The sequence below is a fragment of the Syngnathus acus genome, chromosome 24 (genome assembly GCF_901709675.1).
Source record: "Syngnathus acus chromosome 24, fSynAcu1.2, whole genome shotgun sequence".
NCBI lineage: Eukaryota > Metazoa > Chordata > Actinopteri > Syngnathiformes > Syngnathidae > Syngnathus > Syngnathus acus.
In genome coordinates this window covers 6,267,415-6,288,630 of record NC_051108.1, presented here as the reverse complement: position 1 = coordinate 6,288,630, position 21,216 = coordinate 6,267,415, and the positions used below count along the sequence as shown (strand labels likewise).

Genomic DNA, 21,216 nt, shown 5'->3' with positions numbered 1-21,216 from the left:
TTTGTAATTTAGCGTCATCCAGCTATCTCGGAAAGAGTTTCCCAAAGAACTCATTTTACGTTACAAAAACGGCAGCCATTTTACTATTTTACCATTTTATAATTTCACTTATTTTCAATTTACTTCCTTCTACATTTGCATTAATTTTAACTTTAAAAGGTACACTCAAGTTGCACCTTTTAACGCAATTCTTTGGTGCTCTATAATTGTTTTGCTATTTTTTATTATTACTTGGTCTATCAATCTAGCTCCCCCTGGTGTTCATTGTAGCTGACTAATGAAACATCAAAAGCACCCCAGCCTCGATATGCGTTTGCATAGATAAATGTTATTAATCCCATAAGGTAAAAATAAGATTAAATCACCGTTATAAACAAGTTACGAGCGAGGTTTTCATTTCGGGTTATCATCCCATTTGGCGGTCGTTAATCATTTGTCTGCGGCGAAGGAATAAACACGTAAAAGCTTCTACAAGCAACACGTCTCATTTGCATTTGTGGCTCTCGACTTAAGAGGATACATAAATCATATTTGCGCCAAGGTGTGCGTGCGCATTTCTAATCGAGTCTTATTTACAACCCGTTTGCCTTCGTCATGAAATATTGGCCAAGGCCCAGCCTGGCCGGCGCGCGCGCGCGCGCGCGCGCGCGCGCGCTCGGCTGTTGATGAATTAATGCTGGCGGTGGATTTTTGCCTGCGTAAATACCTGCGGCACAAAAGTATTGGGGGTCATTAATTGTCCTTAGTGATTACTTCAAGTAGCTGCTAATGACAAATCCAAACATGCTCTTCCTGAACCATCGCCTTCATTAGGACAAGTGAAACAGTGCTAGCTTAAGCGCTAGCTTTTCATCACGAGTGACGAGCATTTGGCGGCAAAGCAGTCGGCGGCTAGCACAAGAAGCTTACGCGACATTCCATTACAGTGGACTTCTATTTAGGGTTTTCCCTCAATTATTGAAATTTGTGATGAATTATTACAATGAGACATCCGCGCCGTTCCGCCGGCACGCTGCATTTTTTAAAAACATCCAGTAGGGCTTAAATAGTACATGACATACGGCGCAAAGTTGAAATAATTGCGCGTGGAATATCGGTTTGCATCCCGACATTGGCGGCGAAGCGCTGAGCGGATAGACGTCTTTTCCCAAGCCGCCCGCCTGCATGCGCGGCCATCCCGCTGTGTCATCATATGAGGCTAACAGGCTTAAGTGGCCCCCCCGTCGAGACTCTCAAGACCCGGCCGGCCCCTCACCATCCGCCCTCTCTGATGGCGCCTGACGAGCTCGGGCCTCAAAGCAGGCGCTCGCCCCTGAGTGTTTCCGAAGCAAAGCGTGCAAAGCTTGAGTGGGCATTGAGGAAACGATTACGGCTTTAAACAGGCACTGGAGGAGAAATGATGCAAAGTGCGGCATTTAAAAATAAGTCAAATGTTAATATTCAATTGATACGAGTGTATTCCAAGGACACTTTACAGTAGCTTATTGTATCACTTCCAAAATCAATTGATTCAATGCTGTGATTGTTTAAAGAAGTGAATTGTTGGCTGCTGAATACATGAAATAAATGAGAATTGAACTAAAACCCGGTAGGAATGTGAAGACTGCAGACTTTAGGCGATTAATCAAGGCCAGGTTTCAATGCAAACATGGTGAAGAGGCATCTCGCGGTTATGCTGCACAAAAGATAGCAACAGAGACAAAGTCGCCTCAGTCCGACTGATGCCATCAACGTTGTGCCACTTCTAAAAGGCTTTCATCAAGTTATTAGCAGGCGTGTCACGTCACACCAACCCGAGCCACTTCTATCGGACACTAATCAACACGGGTCAGCATCGGGGCAATGCGTTGTGATCAATGATTGCCGCTAAAGCGATCACTGCATGGAGCAATTAGGCTAAGTGCAGGCGAGCGCTAAGTTGGTGACTAAAAAGGCGCTCCCGTCGTTTTTTTTCCCGCCCAGACGTTTCACTCAAGCCATCGCCACTTCAGCAGCATTCTCTAAAAACAGGGTTGGAGGAAAATAAAATTGCTAATGCTAATGAAGTACTTAATCTTTCTTTTACTTTGTTGAATTGCTTTCTTAGACTCTTGATTATGCAAAATCAATTGTTTCAATCATGATCCAATCACAAAAGGACTAATATTGAAGTATCGCACTTAACGTTTTGCACGTGCTGAAGTGCAGTAAGATAAGATGCCCTTCACGACTCAAGAGGCGCCCAGTGACGGAAATCACACGCATAATTTGGCTTCATTAGGCAGAAGAACGCAACAATAGTTTTTTTTTTCCTTTCATTTGTTTCAAATCATATGCAGAAACATTTATTTCATCAAATGGTTTGACTTGGAAAAACATTTATAGATCAGTCCACATGGCAACGGGTTAATATTTGCTATTATGTCACTGAAGCAAACATGAGCACGGTGAACACACATAAAACCATCTTGCGTCGCCTCCATGTTTTACGAGGTACGCTGGCACCGCTTGACTTTTTTTATTTTTTTCAAACAGCACATAACCTGAGGCCAAACCAGCGGCAACAATACAAGAACACGCATGACGTATTAGTCCTGATCATTTTTTCCTTAACCACTTCACGATGCAAACATGGCACTCAAAACAACCCTTCATCCAATCAACAGAGTGCACTCTGATTATAACGAGGATGCAAAATGTCAATAAATTGTCATTACCTTGTTAAGACAAATCTCTGTCTCGGGAATCAAAACCAACACAAACCGCAAGCACATCAATGGATGCTACCATTTTGTCTTGAGGCAGGGGGACAATTTCATTGTTTCATCCAACAGCACAAACATCTACTTCTTAAGTTTCACGTAAATCCAACCTCGTCGTACTTTCGTGCTTGGTGGAGGTAATAACGACGACACAAATGCCCTGGGGCAATGGTATTGTAATTTGCTGAGCAAAGTGACACCGGGGGCCATCACCGAATAGGATAAATGTCTCCGGTTAGACCTCGAAATGAATTCCTCCGGCCAAGGCGAGTCCTTCGGCCGGCGCGAGTCACATAAGACGAGGACAGATTACTCTCAGTGACAGAGGAAAGTACTGTAATACTGTACATACAGCAAAACTACTCACATGCTGAGTAGTACTACTGATACTTGAGGACAAAAGGAAAACTAAATTTCGATATGGATTAGAAAAATTATAACTTGTCACAAGAGGAGATAAAACAAAGAAACACCTCATTTTCAAAAAAATACGGGGAGTTAAATACATAAAGAAAAATTGACTTCAGTACAGTGACGTACAGTGCACGTTGGTGATGATGCTTCACCCAGCTCGTAAAAGCATCAGCACCAAGTAAGAGGGGTGGTGGGGGTTGATAAATCATGCTAAATATGGGGGCCAGATTATGATAATACCATCACTGGAATCAACATGACGCCTGGCGCGGACTTGGCCAAGTCGAGCGGTGACTAAATATAGACGCTGTCAGGAAGTTGCTCCAAAAACAAAACACGCATACTATCGATGTGTGCTTATTCGAGGGATGAGAGGTCGAATTCCTAATATTGTGAACCCATAGTGTTAATATTATGCAAAGCCGGCTAAAGGTGGTACAATGCGTGCAAGATAAAGTGTCGGTCATTGTTTACATCACCATTGCTAAAACAATGCAAAATGAACACTGTGCTTAGGAAATAACAATAAATCACTATTATGACTAGTCGTTACTTCATGCAGATTTATGCAAAATGCAATAAAACATGGATTGATTCCAACTTCCATAATAAGTACCAAATGCATGCATGTAAAAAATCATAATATTGATAACAATAATAATATACAAGTTGATTAGCATCAGCGCCTGCGCACAACGTTTAAATCCATCGATTGATGCCGATATACGAGCACCCAAAGGCGGCCGCAGGGTGTCTTACCTCGCGGAGCCGCTCGCTGCTCCGCTGGTCCTCGCTTCCTCGCCCCGGCCGACAAGCACCAGTAGCTGCGGCTTGGGTTCGTTCCTCAGTTTTTCCGTCAGTCCGTCGTCCCTTGCGACGCGGTTGTTTATCCGGCAAAGAAGACGGGCCGCTGGTGCATTGTTGTCCAAGTCGGTGCAGCGGAGGGTCGCGAAAAGGTGAGCGCGTTCGTCCGCGTTGCGGGTCACCGAAGGCGGCCGACAGCTTGTCGCAGGTGCGCTGATGAAGACTGGAGGAAGGCAGCGTGTAAAAGACACTTTACTCCGGTTCATGCCCCTCCCCTTTACGTGCAAGCGTGCTCGGGCCAAACATTGGCACAACAGCGCCTCCCGCAGTACACTTGGTAGAAGTGCAGGAGTGATGTTGGCCAACGAGGCTTCGTTTTAGATCCAATTACATCCAAGTACTTTTTTTTTTAACAATTTTATTGAGATTTTTTTTATTTATTATTCTGACAAAAGCCCCGTGGATCTCAACTGACAATTGTTTGCAGCACAGCTTCTCTTCCAGTAGCATTGACTTTCTGAGAAAACATTATCTTCCCAAACGAATTATTGCTTGTCCTTGCTTTCATTCCGACTCAGATTCGGATGGGTGCCGGTGTTTAGAATTCAGGTGGCGCTGGAACCCAGACGGGACAGACAGTGTTTAAAAAGGCTCGGTCCTATCTGCGAGAGACTATAAATATCACGCTTGACTGCATGCAAATGAAGGCAGAGACACTCCAAAAAGGTTACTTCACTAAAACGCTCCACACGTCTCATCCTGGAGGAAAACGTTACAGTCCGGCAGATAGTCGGCCTTTTTATCAACGTTCTATTTTCTTCTCAATTCTCTGCAGCCATGTGCTTAATTGACTGGCCGAGGACACCATTATTCCCCTTAGCAATTAGTATTAGCAAAGAGTATTGTCTCTCATATTGCACAGGAGTGTGCAGAATGAACTTTTAGGGGTGAACTTGTTATTTATTCTCCCATTGCTAAAGCAGTCATCATAAAATTTTGGAGCCCTTCAAACTTTGATGAAATTTTATCCCGAAGACAGCTGACGAAGGTCTACTTTCACTCAAAGTACTTCCTGCTTATGACTTCTTATCTAGTACTAAGTAAGATCAAGTAAGTGGGAGGTCTTGGAAGCGGAATTACACTAAAAAAACATTTATGCTGTCAGACAGTATGTCTGTGTTGATCCATTATCTCTGTCTGGGAATGAAACGGCATTGATTCACTCTGAACCCACCGCCACTGAGCTTTTCTTTCTTCTTTTTTTGAAGGTTAATTGCTTGCCATAATGCTTAGATTCTTCCTCTGAGGAAAGTAAGACTATTCCTGCATAACAACACGGCTGTGGACTTCCAGTGAAATAATGAAATGTCACAGTTGAGACGCATCCACGTTTTTAAGAGAGTCTGAGTCTTGGCCTATTTTAAATCGTAATCACATTCATGCCGCTATCAAAGTAGCCGTTGCTCAGCTTTTGATTCACACAGACTTGGATTTAAGGTGGTTGCCCTTGTAAAATTGGCACATTTTTAGGATATTGCACTGAGATTTAAGTTTATTTAGTTACACGTATCCAAAAAATGATAGAATCCTCTTTAATTGTGCAGAATTCTTCTGGCGATTTTTTTTTTTTTATTATTATTTTTTGCTGATTTATTTTGGGGCGCTGTCATTTTTTCAGGAGTTATGCAGTAATAATAATTTTCTTTTCTTTTTTTTTTTACACATTGTGACCGATGGGCGTGTTACAGAATGCCCATTACATAAGATAACATAATTCAACATAACCTAACGTGACACACATGAGTTGACACACATGCGCATGTATAAGGCCCTGGGGAGTTTGCATTACGCAATTAGGCATGCGGTAATCCCATAGAACAATGTCACGTGTCGCCTGCGGTCACATAAACATATACTGTAGAACATAAAAGGTTGATGTCCACACAAGAGCGGCCGGTATCAGGACAACGCCAATGAAACACTTTATGGCCACGTTAAGTCCTTGACAAATGAGCAGCATAAAAGAAGGCGCTCGTGGAGCAGCACAAAATCTGCTGTACAATAAAGCTCTCCGATAAGAAAAGTGCGATCAGTTTAGAGCAGACTTTGAAGAGCAGCTTGCTTAAAAAGCTGCTTTTTAAATATCGATTTTGGTTTTATTTATTTGGTCACATTTTTCTTTGAGTAACATGTACCGGGGAGATTTTTAGATGACATGTTTTTGGGTGATTATTTGGTAAACCTCGTTAAAGGGACAGTTTTGATAATGATCATTGATTTTAAAAATACACTATTAATTCAATATTGTGCATAAAATATGATCAATCACATCAACATAAATTTTTTTTAGATAACCGTAGGTCTAAAAATTGCAAATTGGGTCGCGCCTCACCGCACAGGACGCTGGCACATGTCGCCTCCATCTTGCTGCTACGGATACCTGAAGGAGACAATCACCTGATTAAAAATTTGCTAGAACGATGACGGCAGTATGTGTAACAGATGCAATGCATTTGAGGGAATATATTGTTTGCGATGACATTTCTCTTGGACCTCTGCTGAAGACTTGCAAAGTATGTTCTCTCCAAGCCACCATGGCGCAAGGGTGATGATGGGTGTTGATGAAGGGAGCCACAATTTTTCCTCAGCGCTACAGGGGGGAAGATAAGGACCACACACTTTTTAACCAAATGTATGAAAAGAAAATTCAAATTATAGACAAAATATGTGCCTGTTTTTATTAAGCTTATGTACATAAGTGTGTCTTCACATTTTAAATTTCAATTCACATGGACAATATGAATATCTGCCACCCCATCAAAGATACTTCTTCCTAAAACTTAACTTACTCAAAAATGTTAATATTATACGACAATATAATTTCCCAAATGACATTCAAATTCCAATTAAATAGGCTGACCCACTTACCTGGCAGGGGGCACCCACTTATGTTAACGATTCATAGTGCATAGCAATGGCTACCTGTTAAACCACAATACGCGTTTGAAACACTATTAAGCGTGACTATAACCATGTTTTCGGATTTAAAAAATTCACTAAATACTCATGCCTTTTAAACGAACTGTTAACGCTGTGTTAAAAGAAAAAAAAAGAAGAAATAAAGAATTACTTGTTACTGCCGTTTGTGTATTTTAACGATCGATGTTGTGGCGGCAACGGCACATTCTTCTTCTTTGGGTTTAAAGGCACTTCTAAGTTACGCCTGCCGTCCTGTGGTTAACACGGGTATTACATCTTTCAATTGGTCAGCTCAAGTACGCTTTTATTTTCTGAAATTACTCGAGCGTGTGAGTGTGGGCGAGGGCCGCCAGTTTTCTATCCCTGATTTACATAATGTCATACTGAATACATTACATAATACTCTTTCTAGATCCCCCAATTAGGCAATATGGTGCGTGCAGAATAAGTGCTTATTCAGCGTAATGCTTGGCGGAGGTCCATTATAGAGCTACGACAGAAACAACAGTGGCCATCTGTTGCATTTCTCAGACCAAGAGTTCCCGTGCGTTTATATTTGCTCAGATGAACTGAATGTTCCACGAAGAAGGACTCCTTGCCTTGTCTGAGCTCCTCTATACGTCTAATGTTGCAGCTCTGGTTTATTTAGGATGTATGCGGAGATGATTTTATTATTTGACTTTTGACTACATAAAATTTGACAATGTGTCCAAACTGAACAAATAAATATTTCAGATCACACAATGTTAAGACTGAATTACTTTTAATACAATAATTCATTTAGGCGTACTTATTGTGAATTTCTAAGGTAAAATTGAACAGTTCACTCTTTGTCCACACGATGGCGTTAGAGTATTTTATTATTAGTGGCTGTTGACTAGAAAAAACGTGCACAGTACCTACAGTCACTTTTTTTTTTAAATAATTTTAGTTTTATGACTATTATGAGAAATTTGTTTGTTGTGCAGTTGTGATTTAAAAATAAAAAAATGATTTAAAACAAAAATAAAGATGTATATACTATTAGTCAATTACTGTGAGCCTAATTACATGAATAAATATGCACACGTATACATATACACATAGGTACATATACATGGATGATGTATGTATATGTATACACACACATGTACTTCAGTTTTATGAAAATACATTGACTCAGCCTTAACTATGCATTCCAATTTTATGTTCATATGAAATACCTGCTGAGGAAGAAAAAATAACATGACACCCATTCGCTGTTCACAATTTTATTTACGGAATAATAAATTTGGACAAAACACCAGAATCTTTTTTTCTTCTTTTTCTTTTTTAAACGATACAATCAGAACATCCTAGGCAGATATCCCACCATGCACCACAAAAAAACGCAAAACCCACTTCTCTGCCACCCCTTTCTTCAGGACTAAATATTAGCACCAAATCAGCACCATCTTAACTCAAAAAGGAAGCTCCATCTACATAAAACAAATCAATCATCTTCTTTACTTGAGGGGAATAGAATTTTTGTTGAACTTTTCTTAAGCCAATACAGCACAACCAAACCAGACCGGAACACCCCCTTGCTACTAAGCAAGCTCATAACATTTATGGGGTGCATGCCAAGAATTAATTTTAAAAAAAATTACAAATTCAAGTAACATCGAGAATACTGTCACCGAGTGAAGGATGAGGGTGGCGGGGGGAAATACTGGCACGCAAGATGGCTTCCAAACGTTAGACAGAGTGTCCTGTGTCAAAAGAAAAACAAAACCCTGCAATGTAGTACTTTTTAAATATATAGATTTATACTTCTTTTTATATTTATTTATTTGTATAGATATATATATAGAGCTGTTTGATTTAAATAAACGCTGCACTCTCATCTTTCTAAAGACTTTAAATAGAAAATTTTAATGGTGGCCACAAGTTAAGTGCACAATGCCGCAAAATGGCGGCAGAATTTTTCGGAACAGCTAGCTGTTTCTTAAATTGCAAACTTGAAGAAATGTTCAAAGTTACATTGGTGAGAATTCATGGGATACTCAACAAATGATTCTCAAAGATCATTACCATGAATTCGCAAGGAAAGCTAGCAACTTTGAAAATTCCTAGAATTTTACAACCCAAAAGTTCCAAATTGAAAATGGGGGCATACGTATCAGGTGGACACGACAGCATAATGTAGAAAAACATTCCAGAAGAAAAAGCTGAGGAGAAATAATGAAAATCTTTTTTTTTTTTTTTGAAATCCAAGTAAGGATGAGGAATCCAGTCATTGGTATGTCCCTTCATGCTTGCCGTAGTGTCAAAAAAGATGTCTACTTGTTACAAACACCACATCAAACCAAATATAATCTTTAAAAAAAAAAAAGTTTCTTTATAAGCACATGTGGCTACATTATTATTTGTGGGTCAGCTCCCGATGTTCATCATGCCAGGTTTAGAGTTTTTCTTTCTTTCTATGAAAATGTGGGGGAGGGAGGGGGAGGGCAACAATATGGCTAAACTACAGCTGTGGTCTGTTTGTGCTTGGGCGTGTGCTCAGCTGAACAAGTGCTCCTCTTCCATGTTCACATCAGGTACCATCTGCTCCGGCTCCCCTCGCCCGCCCGGGGAAGCGACGGCAGCAACCGAGGCGGAGAACCAGGGGTGTTGGAGGATCTCGCGTGAGGTGAGGCGTTCCGCAGGCTCTCGGCGCAAAATGGCGCGGATCAGGCACTTGGCCTTGGGCGTGAGCGTGTCGGGCACGCTGAAGTGGCCGCGACGGATCTTGCTGAAGAGCGAGCCGGGCTCCACGTCGTGGAAGGGGTAGCGGCCCACCAAGATGGTGTAGAGCATGACGCCCAGGCTCCAAACGTCGGCCGCCTTGCCCGAGTAGCTGCCGCCCGCGTTGAGGATCTCGGGGCTGACGTAAGCCGGGCAGCCGTGTTTGTCGGACAGCGAGTCGTCGCCGTCCGCCAGCATGTACGTGTCTTCCAGGCTCTCCAGCTTCAGAGAGCTTCTTTACAATGCACAACAAGGACAAGTGAGGACAATGCTCAGAAAATAATCATGATACTATTTTATTTATTTTTAGTATGCATCAAATCTACATTGATATTTAACACAGTAACAAACGCTAAAATTTGTACCGCTAACGTGACCTGTGTAAAAGGGGCCCATAATTAAGGAAGCACAAGCGGGGTAATCAGACTTGACGGGAAGTTCTTTTGAAGACGGGACCGAGCGAGGCGAGTAATTCCTCAGGATTAACGCTGACATTTGCTCTCGCTTGGATAAGAAGACAAACGTGGCGGTGCAATGAGCGGATTTTATTATGTTCAAAGTAGGCCCAGATAAAAGGAGCTGATTGTCTGCTCCACAACTTCTCAACCTTAAAAAAAAAAAAAAAAAAAAACAGAACAGCTTGTGTTTGCTCTGTAAAGCTCACCGGAAGGAGCCGCTAGGATACCCTAGAGTGCTGTTAAGTAACAAGAGCTTTTAAGCCAGATGAGGATGCGTGAGGTCTGGCTCAAACGTTGTGTGCAGAAAAAGAAAAAACAAAGGGGCGATTTTCTCTCACCTGTCCTCGTTCTTGAAAACAAACTTCCTCAGTTTGAGGTCTCGGAGCACCAGGCCTCCGTCGTGGCAGTGCGCCACGGCCGAGACGATCTGGTGGAAGAGGCGGGCGGCCTCGTCCTCGCGCAGCTTCTTGCAGGTGCGCACAAATGAGTGCATGTCGCCATGGCTGCGCTCGAAGAATGCGTAGGCCCGCGTCTCGCCCAGTAGGACTTCCAGAACCTGGTTGATGTGCTGGTGGTGGCCCAGGGCAAAGTAGGCCGCCAGAGAGTCCTGGTAGCGGCCCACGTCGAACACCTGAGGTGGGCGGGGAAACAAAATGGCCGACGCAAGGAAACCATTTCAGTCGAAGCTCCAAAGTTTGGGATGAAAAGACATTTTTATAGCTTGTTATTTTTGTGTAATCAATGCCGCCTTGGAGTTCACACATCATTATTCATCGCTGGGCTTGTCACCGAAAATGAGACTCTGAATATTGATGACGGATAAAATGGTATCATATAGGCAATGCAGCACAGCCCCGGGTTTAGTTGCCATGGCAAAGCACTACCCCACCCTCCTCTTCCTCAGATTGACTCCAGGTAAGACTGCTTCCACCGCTAGGAGAGCTTACCATGATGTAACTCAAGGCCATGAACTGTGGCCCTTAATGTACAGAATGGCATTTATACTATTGACAGGCCAAAATACAGGAAAAAATATATTAAAGATAGACACATGGTGAACACCTTAAAAAGTAAACCAAAATCAACTGTCTTAAAAAAGATAATGCTCTTTCTGACCATCTGAGGGCACTACAGACTACAAATAACTACAGAAGAAAAATAGATACCGCTTGTTTGATATATGATCACATTTTCTTACATGCATCGTTATCAATAGATGAATGTTCTTTTTGAATGACAGCAAGAGTGAGGTGGGAAGTCTATGTAAATGTTGGCATGTTTTCGTTGAAATATGCCTGTCAAAATGTTAGCAACAGCCACCTGGTATGATGCAATGCACCATTTCAAAGCACTTCCACGATCCAGTAAGTGAAGCGATTGCATCAGAAATGGGCATCTTTCAGATGCAACTCGTTCGATGGTATCCAATGTGCTTCCTGCCCCATTCTGAACGTTACGTCATGCTGCCCCATTCACTTTTTCCATTAGGCTATTTGCAATGCGAGCCAAGAAGTGCAGAGCTGGCTGCAGGCAAGCGCCTTTGTGCGTCAATGCATATGAAATATGAATACAGGCGTGCGTGTGCGTGCTCACCTTGCAAACGAGCTCTTCGCCGCTGTGCAGGTGAGCAGCCCTGAAGACGTGGTCCCCCTCCAGGGGCTCCAGCAGCAGGTAGTCCCCGATGCGGGAGATACAGTGCGACGCGTCCGGGGTCTCAGGCGGGCTGGGAGAGCCGAGGTTGGGGCTAAAGCTCTGGTGCAACTCGGCACTCCTCAGGCAAGATAAATCGTCGAAGTCGTGCGATTTGTGCCGCGATCTGCCATGACGTGAAATGTTAATAGGACGTGACCTTTGTATGTTCATGGGGGAATGTTGGTGTAATAGCTCCACCGGGATCTTCTTTAGTCCGCTTTAGGATCCTCCTCGGTCAAGATGCAGCTACTCAGCGGGGCTAATAAATTAAATTTAAAGCAACTTGCAGGACAACAGACAAAATATATCTGGCTCCACTCGCCTTTTGTTTTCCCATTCAACGCAATATCGTCCCAAATAAGAGTTCCAAATCCGCGGAGAACGTCTTCCAACCCACTTGAATATTATTATTATATTGTGTTAAATCGTTCAAAAATGCACTAAGCTGTCAAAAAGGTCAGTTTTAATGCATTCAACGCGAACTGTAAAGCAGCTGCTCGTGTGTTAGCTTATTTTACCGGTGTACAAATATAATAAAAAACTGAATGGCACGTTTCGTAAAATAGAAACAATAAATCAGAATGAATGCTCGTTTGAGCAGTAAAAAATTAGGCAAAGTAAACTTGTTCCCAGTTGATATCGACAAATGGTGGTTAGCAGGTGTAGCTAACTAGTTAGCCTCGGTGCTAACTAGAACCAGGTCGGCCCTTGTTCCATAGAATCCACGTTCGTCACGGAGAAACCCCCGTGCACGCGAGAGGGGGAAGAAAGCGACGAGGTGGTGGGTATTTTGTGAGGAGAAGCAGAAGTCGTCCTCGCTATCTCGGGCTTCCAGGTGGAAGGATGGTGTCCCTTGTCGTGTGGGAAAAAAAGACAGAAGAGAGGGACGGGGCCGGCTGACTTTCCCGGGCCTATCCCTTGATTCAGCAGTGCATCCTTTCCCGTGACGCCGAGGTGCCTCTTCCGTGACTCGAAGGGGAAGATCGAGGGGGGGATCCTGCCTGGTTCCTTCAGTGCAGAATGGAGCTGCACAGTGCACGGTCTGCACACTGCCTCGAACGTCACGTAATGCGTCTGCAAGCGAGAAGCCTCCTGCCCCGCCTCCATGACGTCACGGCCACTCCGGGTTCCTATTGGCTCACGTCGCCCTCACTTTTTTCCTGGATATGCAAATACAGGACGTGGAATTTGAATGCATCGCGTGCTGGCAAATTAGATTGGGGAGAGGATGGAGGAGGAAAGGGGAGACGCTACTGTACGTGCAGCATTCCAAAATGTGTTTCCTCTTGGAGCGGTGAGAGTGGGGGTTGGGAATGGTGTTTTCCCTCTCTCAGGCAAGAGGAATACAGTACAAGCAGGATTTGCCCACCATTTCTTTTGGCTCTGAATCCATCCATCCATCCATATGTGTCCTAGAAAACTGGCAGAGTTCAATCGACGGAGCATGGCTTAGCTTCCTCGCATTGTCACAGCAGCGTTACTCACCCGAAACGGGCCACTGTCGGGCCTCCAGGGGCCACAGCACAACGTCCAATGTCATCATAGCTCTGCAATCAAACATTAGAATGCAGAATGAGGCACTCAGCATTCCTAGAAACTCAATGCTTTTCATCTTTTTATTTTGGTTCTTGTTTTCTCACAGTCTTCTCTCATCTCCTCGTGTGTGTGTGTGTGTACCCCTCCAGGTAATGTCTCCCTAAATGGTACATGTAGTACCTAATGCCTCCATCTGCACTGTGCTCCGACGCTGACACGTCCTTCCTCACAGCGGGAGCCTCTCAGTAGCTCTTGAAACATGAAATCCGAGGGTACGATTATGTCGCTATTATGTCTCCGCACAATGCGGGAAGGTCAAAAAAAAAAATGTCAGCAGCTTGCAAGATAAACGACGGCCAAATGACAAACGCCCTGTCCTCAGTTGGCCTCTCGTAAAAAAAGCTCTTGCACACACATTCATTCACGCTGCTGCCATGGCAACCCTTCGCCATCCTCCAGGAAATATTATACAGCACTACACCATAAACACACGCGCACAGCTCTTATCAAGAGTTACCTGTCACGCGTACTTGCAAAGGAAAATAACGGCGGCGTCAGTCAGTCAACGTGATTCATTTTCGAGCGTGCCCACGCATCGCCAGGTGTTTGCTTACACTTCGGAAATACATCAGCGATTCCTTTTGTGTTGTTAGATGGAAATCTTGGGAGTGAAACAAAAAGACGGCATCAATTTGTGTACATGTATACACATCATCTGAACGGCAAATATGTGAAAAGCCCTAAAAAACGCACTACCATGATGACTTTTTACTTTTAAGAGCAAATCCAGAGAGACGGCTTTAAAAGTTGATCACACGAGAATCTAGGCCACGTCGGATTGAGGACAAAGGCAGATAAGAGCGGCGGTCGTCTAATAGGGGAAAAAAAACATTCCGAATAGTTGCATGATAGAAGCACAGAGGGAGGACGATTCCAAAGCTGAGTGGATGTTTAAGATAATAATTTAACTGTCGTCTCTAAAGACCTCTCGGCCCAAATAGCTTGAAGCCTGACAGGAAGAAAAATAAAAACAGAAGCGGACGGCCTGTGATTACTGTCAACGTTTGCCATATTAGCGCTGACGCTAATGATGCCTTTACAACATATTTGGCCATCGCAAGCTGGCACCCATCGGTGTGTTTAGCATACTTGAGGATGCCCGTGCCATTGAGACATAATTTGCTGAAGCGTGCATATTCTTTCAAAAATGTGCACATGACAAAACGCCCTTTGGCAGAGACGCATCATAGCAGCCAAAGTGAGGAGCGAGTCTTGCGGTGGGGCTCGTCGCTTCTGAGTCAGACATCCAGAGGTGTGAACGTCTGTCTGTGTGTTTGCTGCACTCTCGCATGGCCCGCCGCCAGAGCTCTAATTTAAGCTGCTCGGCTGAAGGGAAGGAGATGTGCCGGTCGGGGCTTGAGTCACAAGGGAGCCGAGCCCGGGCAGAACCCCGGAGCGGAGTGGAGTGGAACGGATGGCTGTTAAACTCATCAATGGACGGATGAGTCATCGCCAGTGCAGTCTCTCATGTTTTCAGTGTTTGGACTGTCACCTGAGCTCGGGAAGCGTACTAAGTGTGAGCGTGTACACTATGTGCACATGTGCGCTCCGAAAACCTGCTAAGCAACAATTTCCACATCCGCCTTATTCTCAAAGGTCAGAAGCTTTCAGACTGCTGGCTGCGCCTTGTATCCGATTTCCATTTGGGCCACTTTCACTTTCAAACCTCCCACCTTCCTGTCTTGCACGCCCTCCACTTCGATACTTAGAGGAGGAGGATGGGCTTGGGTTAGTCCAACTCGTAGACGGGAAACAAATTGTTGTTGGATGTCCCGTTGTGGTGATTTAAGTGAATTACTGCCAACGAGAGGACTGGATTGGAGCTCAGTAGGAACCACTGCTGGACTAGTTTGTCCCAAAAAATAAAAAAACGCACATTCCTCAAAACCTTCCAAGTCGTCAAGAAGTGGCGGCGGCCATTGCTATCTTTAAATCCTGTGGTAATTGTGTTGCCCGTCTGGAACAGATTCACAGCTCGAATCTTATCTGCTTCATTTTCACCGCTTATCACCCAGATGAGTGCCGCTCGGGTCAGCCCGCCCTCTGCGCTTCCCCTTCGACCCTGACACTTATCTTTGTCGCAATTGGACATTTGGATGAAATCTGTCCGGGAATAACATTTAAGAACCTTGTAACCGTCCTCCAACTGAAGGATCCTTCAAAATCAACACGTACTCATGATGCAGATAACCAACACGCGGCGTATATGGCCACCCTCAAGCACGCATTGCTTGCATTATTGCAAATAAGCCAAGCCACGTGTCAGAAAATACACGCACAACACACACACACACACACACAAAGGAAGGCCTGTAGTGACTCAACGCTGCAATGATTTCGGATCACAGTACCAAAGGAGAGCACAGGGTGACTCACACTTTCCATTGTGGCCTGCGCTCTGTGCTTTTACGTGTGTGTGCAACTGTGTGTGTGTGCAGGTGTGTGCTGGGTGAAGCGCTTCAGGCAGGCATGCAGGGAAGGGAAGGGAGGGTGGGGGATCATGGAGCGAGAGTGGGGCAAGAGCCACCCCATCTTGCTTCCAGTTGACCTGGTGTTGCGCAAGCTGTTGTTTATGCTACATTAGAGGGCACACACACACGCGCACATGCACACAAAGTAAAAGCGATGAAAGGCAATTACAGTGCGCATGATTCTGTTCAAGCAGTCAGCATGTATTACTCGTCTTACCGTGTGACTATGTTTTTTTTTTTAAGTCCCTTAGGCCGACCGGGCTTTGCAGTGGCGACACTGGACACATTTTAGCAGCATCACTGATTGGCTCGAATGGTAGTCTTTATTTTTTGGGAGGGGGGGGTCGCTCTTGCCAGTGTCAGCCTAGGTGGATGCAGTAAGAACGCGAAACCATTTTAGATGTTGACTTAAGTTCTTATCAATTACAGTCAACATGTCGTTTCTTTCTAACCGCTGATGCATGACGAGCGGATTTAAAGCGGAATGACAACGATCTTCGCCGGCGTGATACCTGCAAGAAACATCCCCCCCCCCCCCCCCCCTTGTCAAGAACCAGTTTGGACCAGCTGCCGTGTCCGCTCCCGCCCCATGTGACGGCTTAGCATGTGACACAGACGCTTCATGTGATCTTCTCGTGATCGCTAACCGTCGCCTGCAGGTTCTTTTTTATTTTCATGAAGCCTGATTTCTTAAAAATGAATCTTATTTTTTGTTTCTGGTTTTCATAATTAATTGTTTTGGTTTAGCTATTGAATTACAGTAATTATAAAATATATTTAAATATCTTAAATGATACACATCATAAATTATAATATTACTGCTCCATTGCTTTTTATTCTTAGGTCTTTTTTTTTTCTCATCCAAAGCACAGAAATCTCATTTTTCAGCTTTGCCTGAGAGCTGCACCCTTCTAGTAAAGTTTAAAAATATGGGTGCAAATTTTACAGTCGTTAGGAAAATGACAGCTTTGCACACAAAGTTGGGGACGGAAAGAGCTGATGGAAGGAATTCTGAAAGCCACTTAATTGAGATTGAACAAAATAACAAGCCTATTTTAACATGGGAATAAAACCAAACAAAAACATTTAAGTTAAGTACAGATACCTAAAAAATATAATCTTAGTATTTGTACTTGGGTACTTCCCAACCCTGGAGGACAGGGTGCGCCAAGATAGTTTGATGATCAATACCCACGCATCTACTTTGCCTTTCAGCATTATTGGACACACCCCACTGGAAAAAAAAAAAGTTCTGATGCAAAGTTTGGCAGCATTTGCCTCAGGCGTGGCGTCCCGCCGCCTCTGCGTGTTGCGTCTCTTGTTGTGGCTCCGATCGGAACATGACGCAACACGGGGCGGCGAGCGAGAAACAGGCGTGTGGCGGAGTAGCGGGAGAGAGCCAGCTCACCTTGGAGGACGAATGACGGAACTGACATCAAGGACATCTCGTGACGCCCAGGGGTTTGTGCGTGCAACCTTCGGCAACAGTGGTGAGGATCTGCAAAAATGGAAGCCATTTTCACCATCAAGCTTTATTATTTAGCTTTTGGAATAAAATGGAATACATTCTGTAACTTGCAATAACATAACTTGACTTTTGTGGGAAATAATCCAGTAGGATATTTCGAAAACTTCAGGGTCAACTTTGAAGTTGGCTAATGAAATGCGTATGGAGGCGGCGCGTCAGAGGAGTTATTAATTTCTTGTGTGAATGAGAAACTTATTAAAGAACGCTTTTGATCTGCTTTGCATATTGGCGTCTAATTAGCGACGCACAGGAGCAAAAAAAAAATGCACGCAGTCAGTCGGTCTAATGAGGTTATTGTCATCGCGGCCTAAAAACAAGCCGCTCTGTGCGAACCCGCCGATTAATCGTGTTTAAATCAGGACGCTTCTGTGAAATAAAGCGTGAAGACTTTAGTATTTAAACCCCCCCCCTAAAAAAAAAAAAAGCTTTGATTCCTCCGGTTGCTTAGGCGATCTGCTGCATTGCGGTAAAAAGACGACCAATAGCCAGCAAGAGACAGTCTTAAAAAGTTTGTGCGGAGGTGAAACATCATGGCCGAGCCCCTATTAAATCCCCTCGCACTGTGTTTTGCATACGGGCCACATTATTGTCACCCTGCTGAATTACATTAACAAAAAGGCCCGAGGAGACAAAAATCCTCCCGAGAATTCACTTTGTGCTTTTGGAATGGTCCAAAAATGCTTGCTCCATAAGAGCCTCATCCGAGATCCTGATAAAAACCTGCCCATGATGTTCCAAGAGAGAAGCTTCCTCTTCCTGTAACAAACATTACCGACAGCGCTATCTCACTGCGGTCTCGGCTTTAAGAGCGTCGGGAGTGGCGGAAGGCATCGTAAATTACACAAATGCGACAGGCGTCCGGGAGAGAGAGAGCGAGAGGGCCGGCCACGTAATACTGAAACTAAGCAGCCATCCTGGTTTGTAATCTCTTCGCTCGACAGCCGCTCTACCTACATAGAAAGTTCGAAACCTTTCCAAAATAAACTGTCCTAATCCTGCAAACAGAACATATTTATCTGCTAATAATGAATATTAACATTGTGGCTTTTCTTTCATCCCGTGACATGAATTGAAGCGACCTCAAATGAGTTGACTTAAAGACCAAAGTGTCAAGCAGACTGTAGCTAGCCTTATTAGATTAAGCTAGCAACAATCACTCATGTTAGCATTTCAAATAACTGCCACAAAATAATGTGAAATGAAAAATCCAAAATAGTTTCAGTTTTGAGCCCCATTGTGATTGGATGGTTTGGGTTTTTAGGGGTGTGGCTTAGGGAAAATTAAATTCTTTCCAAAAGTTTTAGCCCAAGCCTTTTCTGTTCTAAAATAAAGTACACACAAATTACACACAAAAGACTGAACATTTCCGATGAGCCATTTTCAGTCATTTTGTGCAACACCTTCTCAGTGAGGTTCTTTTGAGGCTTAACGGTAAAAAAAAAAATTCATTTGTAACCCATAAACGAGCCTGGGAGAGAGCCACGCCGGCGTTGATGGAAAAGCCAGCGAGTTTTCATCTTTTTGTCTTGCCAGCGGCGACGTAGGCATGGCAACGGCGGCAGGGCGAGTGAAGGAGAGCGAGAGCGGGAGGGAAACGCCGGTCTGCTGGCAAATGGGTCACGCGGAGAGGAAACCCGCGAAGCCAGAAAATGGCACTATTAAGAGTTACGCCCTTGACCTATTTGGATGAGAAAGACACATTTTTTATAAACAAAATCAATCCTAAAATATGTGGTGAGCAAATCACTAAAATGTGGCAATGATTTCCCAATATCTAACTTTGTAAAAACTTAGGCCAGGCGGCATGCCGCAAGAAAACCTGCCAAAGTGCGACCCGGCGGGGCCGACTTATCTCTGCCGGACGACTTTCGCAATTGCTCGTAAATCGTGTCACAGGTGATGTAAGGCGATAAAAGCAAGCGCACACACATTTGCACACGGGTAGCCTATATTTCTGACGTCTGAGCGGCTGGCTCGCCTGGCGTCGGGTTACATCACCCTTCAGAGAACGGATGCTCCGATTACAGGAAAGGCAAACACAGGCCTCTGGGGTCTGCGCGACTGTGTGTGTGTGTGTGTGTGTTCCCTTTGCACACTTATGTAACCAATCAGAATGCCCGACTCGTTTCTTTCGACGGACGCCGCCGGCTTTGGGTTCGAGTTTCACCACTCGATTGGGCACACGGGTTTTGGGGCTTGTTAGGAAAGCAGAGATGATGCACTCATCTCCTCGAGCTGCGTGTGCAACCTGCTGACATGTTACGTTTGGATGCACACGTCAATGTTGTGTGGATGTGTCTATTGGGAGTGAAATGAAAACCCATCTGAATGAAGAAAGTTTAACCCAAGAAAATCATTACGTAATAAAATGCATCGTCCTTAAAAATTTTTATCGGGTGCTATGTATCGAGGTACGTATCGAATCATGTTGTTTCTTTGAATCTAAATCACTTGATTAGTTTGGTCTTTCGAGAGCATTTCATGTTGTTGCATATTAATGATCATGTTGCGTTCAATCTCAGTCAATTTAGGCCCGAGCGTGTTTTTACAAAGCGGGGTACCCCATCGGATTAATGGTGTCTACGATTCCCGCCGTGCCGCATGCGTATAATGTCTACCCCCCACCGGGATAAACAAAACACCCCGACACGTGCTCTGCGTGCAAATTCGGCGCTGACTATCCTGACATTTCCTCGATTTGAATCTCTTTCTCTGGGTCTTCCGTGACTCATCGCTCATCACGTCGGGAAAATCCTCACGCTGCCGTTCACACCAGAGCGGCACAAAAAGAGCTTTTTCTATGCTTCTTAATAAGCCGACGGGAAGGGGGGGGGCTGCTTCACCAACAGACACACACACACACCTCAGGCTGAACGCTCGATCACATGACCTTGCCAGATGAGTCATATGCCAGGTTGCAGGCAGAAACTGCAGTCAGACTGTTGGCAGCTGGCGGCCTTTGGTGACTTTTCTGCTTAACTGATGTTTGAATTGATGCTGGGATGCCTCCTCAATTGGTGGGCGGGGCTTGGCTTCTACCGTTTCACACCTCATTAGGTTGCTAAATGCCAAAGCCGAAAGGAGGAGACGCATGCTTGTCTCGCGTTACAACCGTGCAACTAAACTGATCAACCTCCCAAGATCAAAAAAAGCATGCGAGTGCTAAAATATGTAGATGTTAGCGGCCGGTGAATTCGAAATTGACGCCGGTGAGTCATCGGCGGGCGGTGTGCAACATCACTGATGCGAGGGTCCCTGATGAGACAGACAGACAAAGATCCCTGCGGAAAGTCTGCCACGGCGATGCTGAGTTACCATGGCAACCCGGCCCGACTAGAACATGATGTTTTTTTTTATTATTTTTTCCCTCCGCTCTCTCAAATGAGGCGCCGTTTGAGGTCCAAGCAGTGGTCTTTGTTTACACAAAGCCAAGGGTGAGCCGACAGGTCGTGACTCGCAACTACTGAAGGAAGATGGCGTCGCCGACTTTGCGTCGGCGGACAAACCGATTGGACCTCTCCGACCTCGCCGCTTTGCAATATCTAGGTCAAGGTGACCTCCAAAACTACATTCCATACTTATCTACTGATTGATCTAAAGTATGAACCAAATGTACCACAGATGAAATTCCTGACAACTTTCTCTCGTGTCGTTTAATCATCAGCTAATTTCCATCCACAGAGGCCTAACAGCTCAAATGCATTCTAGCATCTCACGAGCTTAGCTGTCTCGCTCCTCCGTGCAAACGTGTCAGTCGTGTGTCTCGCCACCCCACCTCCCACAAC

At 44.5% G+C, this 21,216-nt stretch overlaps 2 protein-coding genes and 1 long non-coding RNA gene across 4 annotated transcripts in view; all 3 read right to left on the bottom strand.

Annotated features, from left to right (window-relative positions):
- LOC119118268 (kelch-like protein 29) overlaps window positions 1–4,203 on the bottom strand; it is an 84,197-nt gene extending 79,994 nt beyond the window's left edge. For both annotated transcript variants that reach the window (XM_037245145.1, XM_037245144.1), the window contains exon 1: window positions 3,915–4,203. The gene's annotated coding sequence lies outside the window, so the exon portion shown is untranslated. The remainder of the gene's footprint in view (window positions 1–3,914) is intronic.
- Window positions 4,204–6,317: 2,114 nt separating this feature from the next.
- Window positions 6,318–7,028, bottom strand: LOC119118284. Its single transcript, XR_005096686.1, has 3 exons — window positions 6,888–7,028; window positions 6,513–6,609; window positions 6,318–6,399 (listed from the first exon to the last, which is right to left on the bottom strand). It is a non-coding gene; the product is annotated as an uncharacterized LOC119118284 (long non-coding RNA).
- Window positions 7,029–8,172: 1,144 nt separating this feature from the next.
- Window positions 8,173–12,923, bottom strand: trib2 (tribbles pseudokinase 2). Its single transcript, XM_037244772.1, has 3 exons — window positions 11,738–12,923; window positions 10,483–10,775; window positions 8,173–9,921 (listed from the first exon to the last, which is right to left on the bottom strand). The coding sequence occupies exons 1-3, from the start codon at window positions 12,005–12,007 to the stop codon at window positions 9,462–9,464; spliced, it is 1,023 nt and encodes a 340-aa protein (XP_037100667.1). The 5' UTR covers window positions 12,008–12,923; the 3' UTR covers window positions 8,173–9,461.
- Window positions 12,924–21,216: the final 8,293 nt, after the last annotated feature.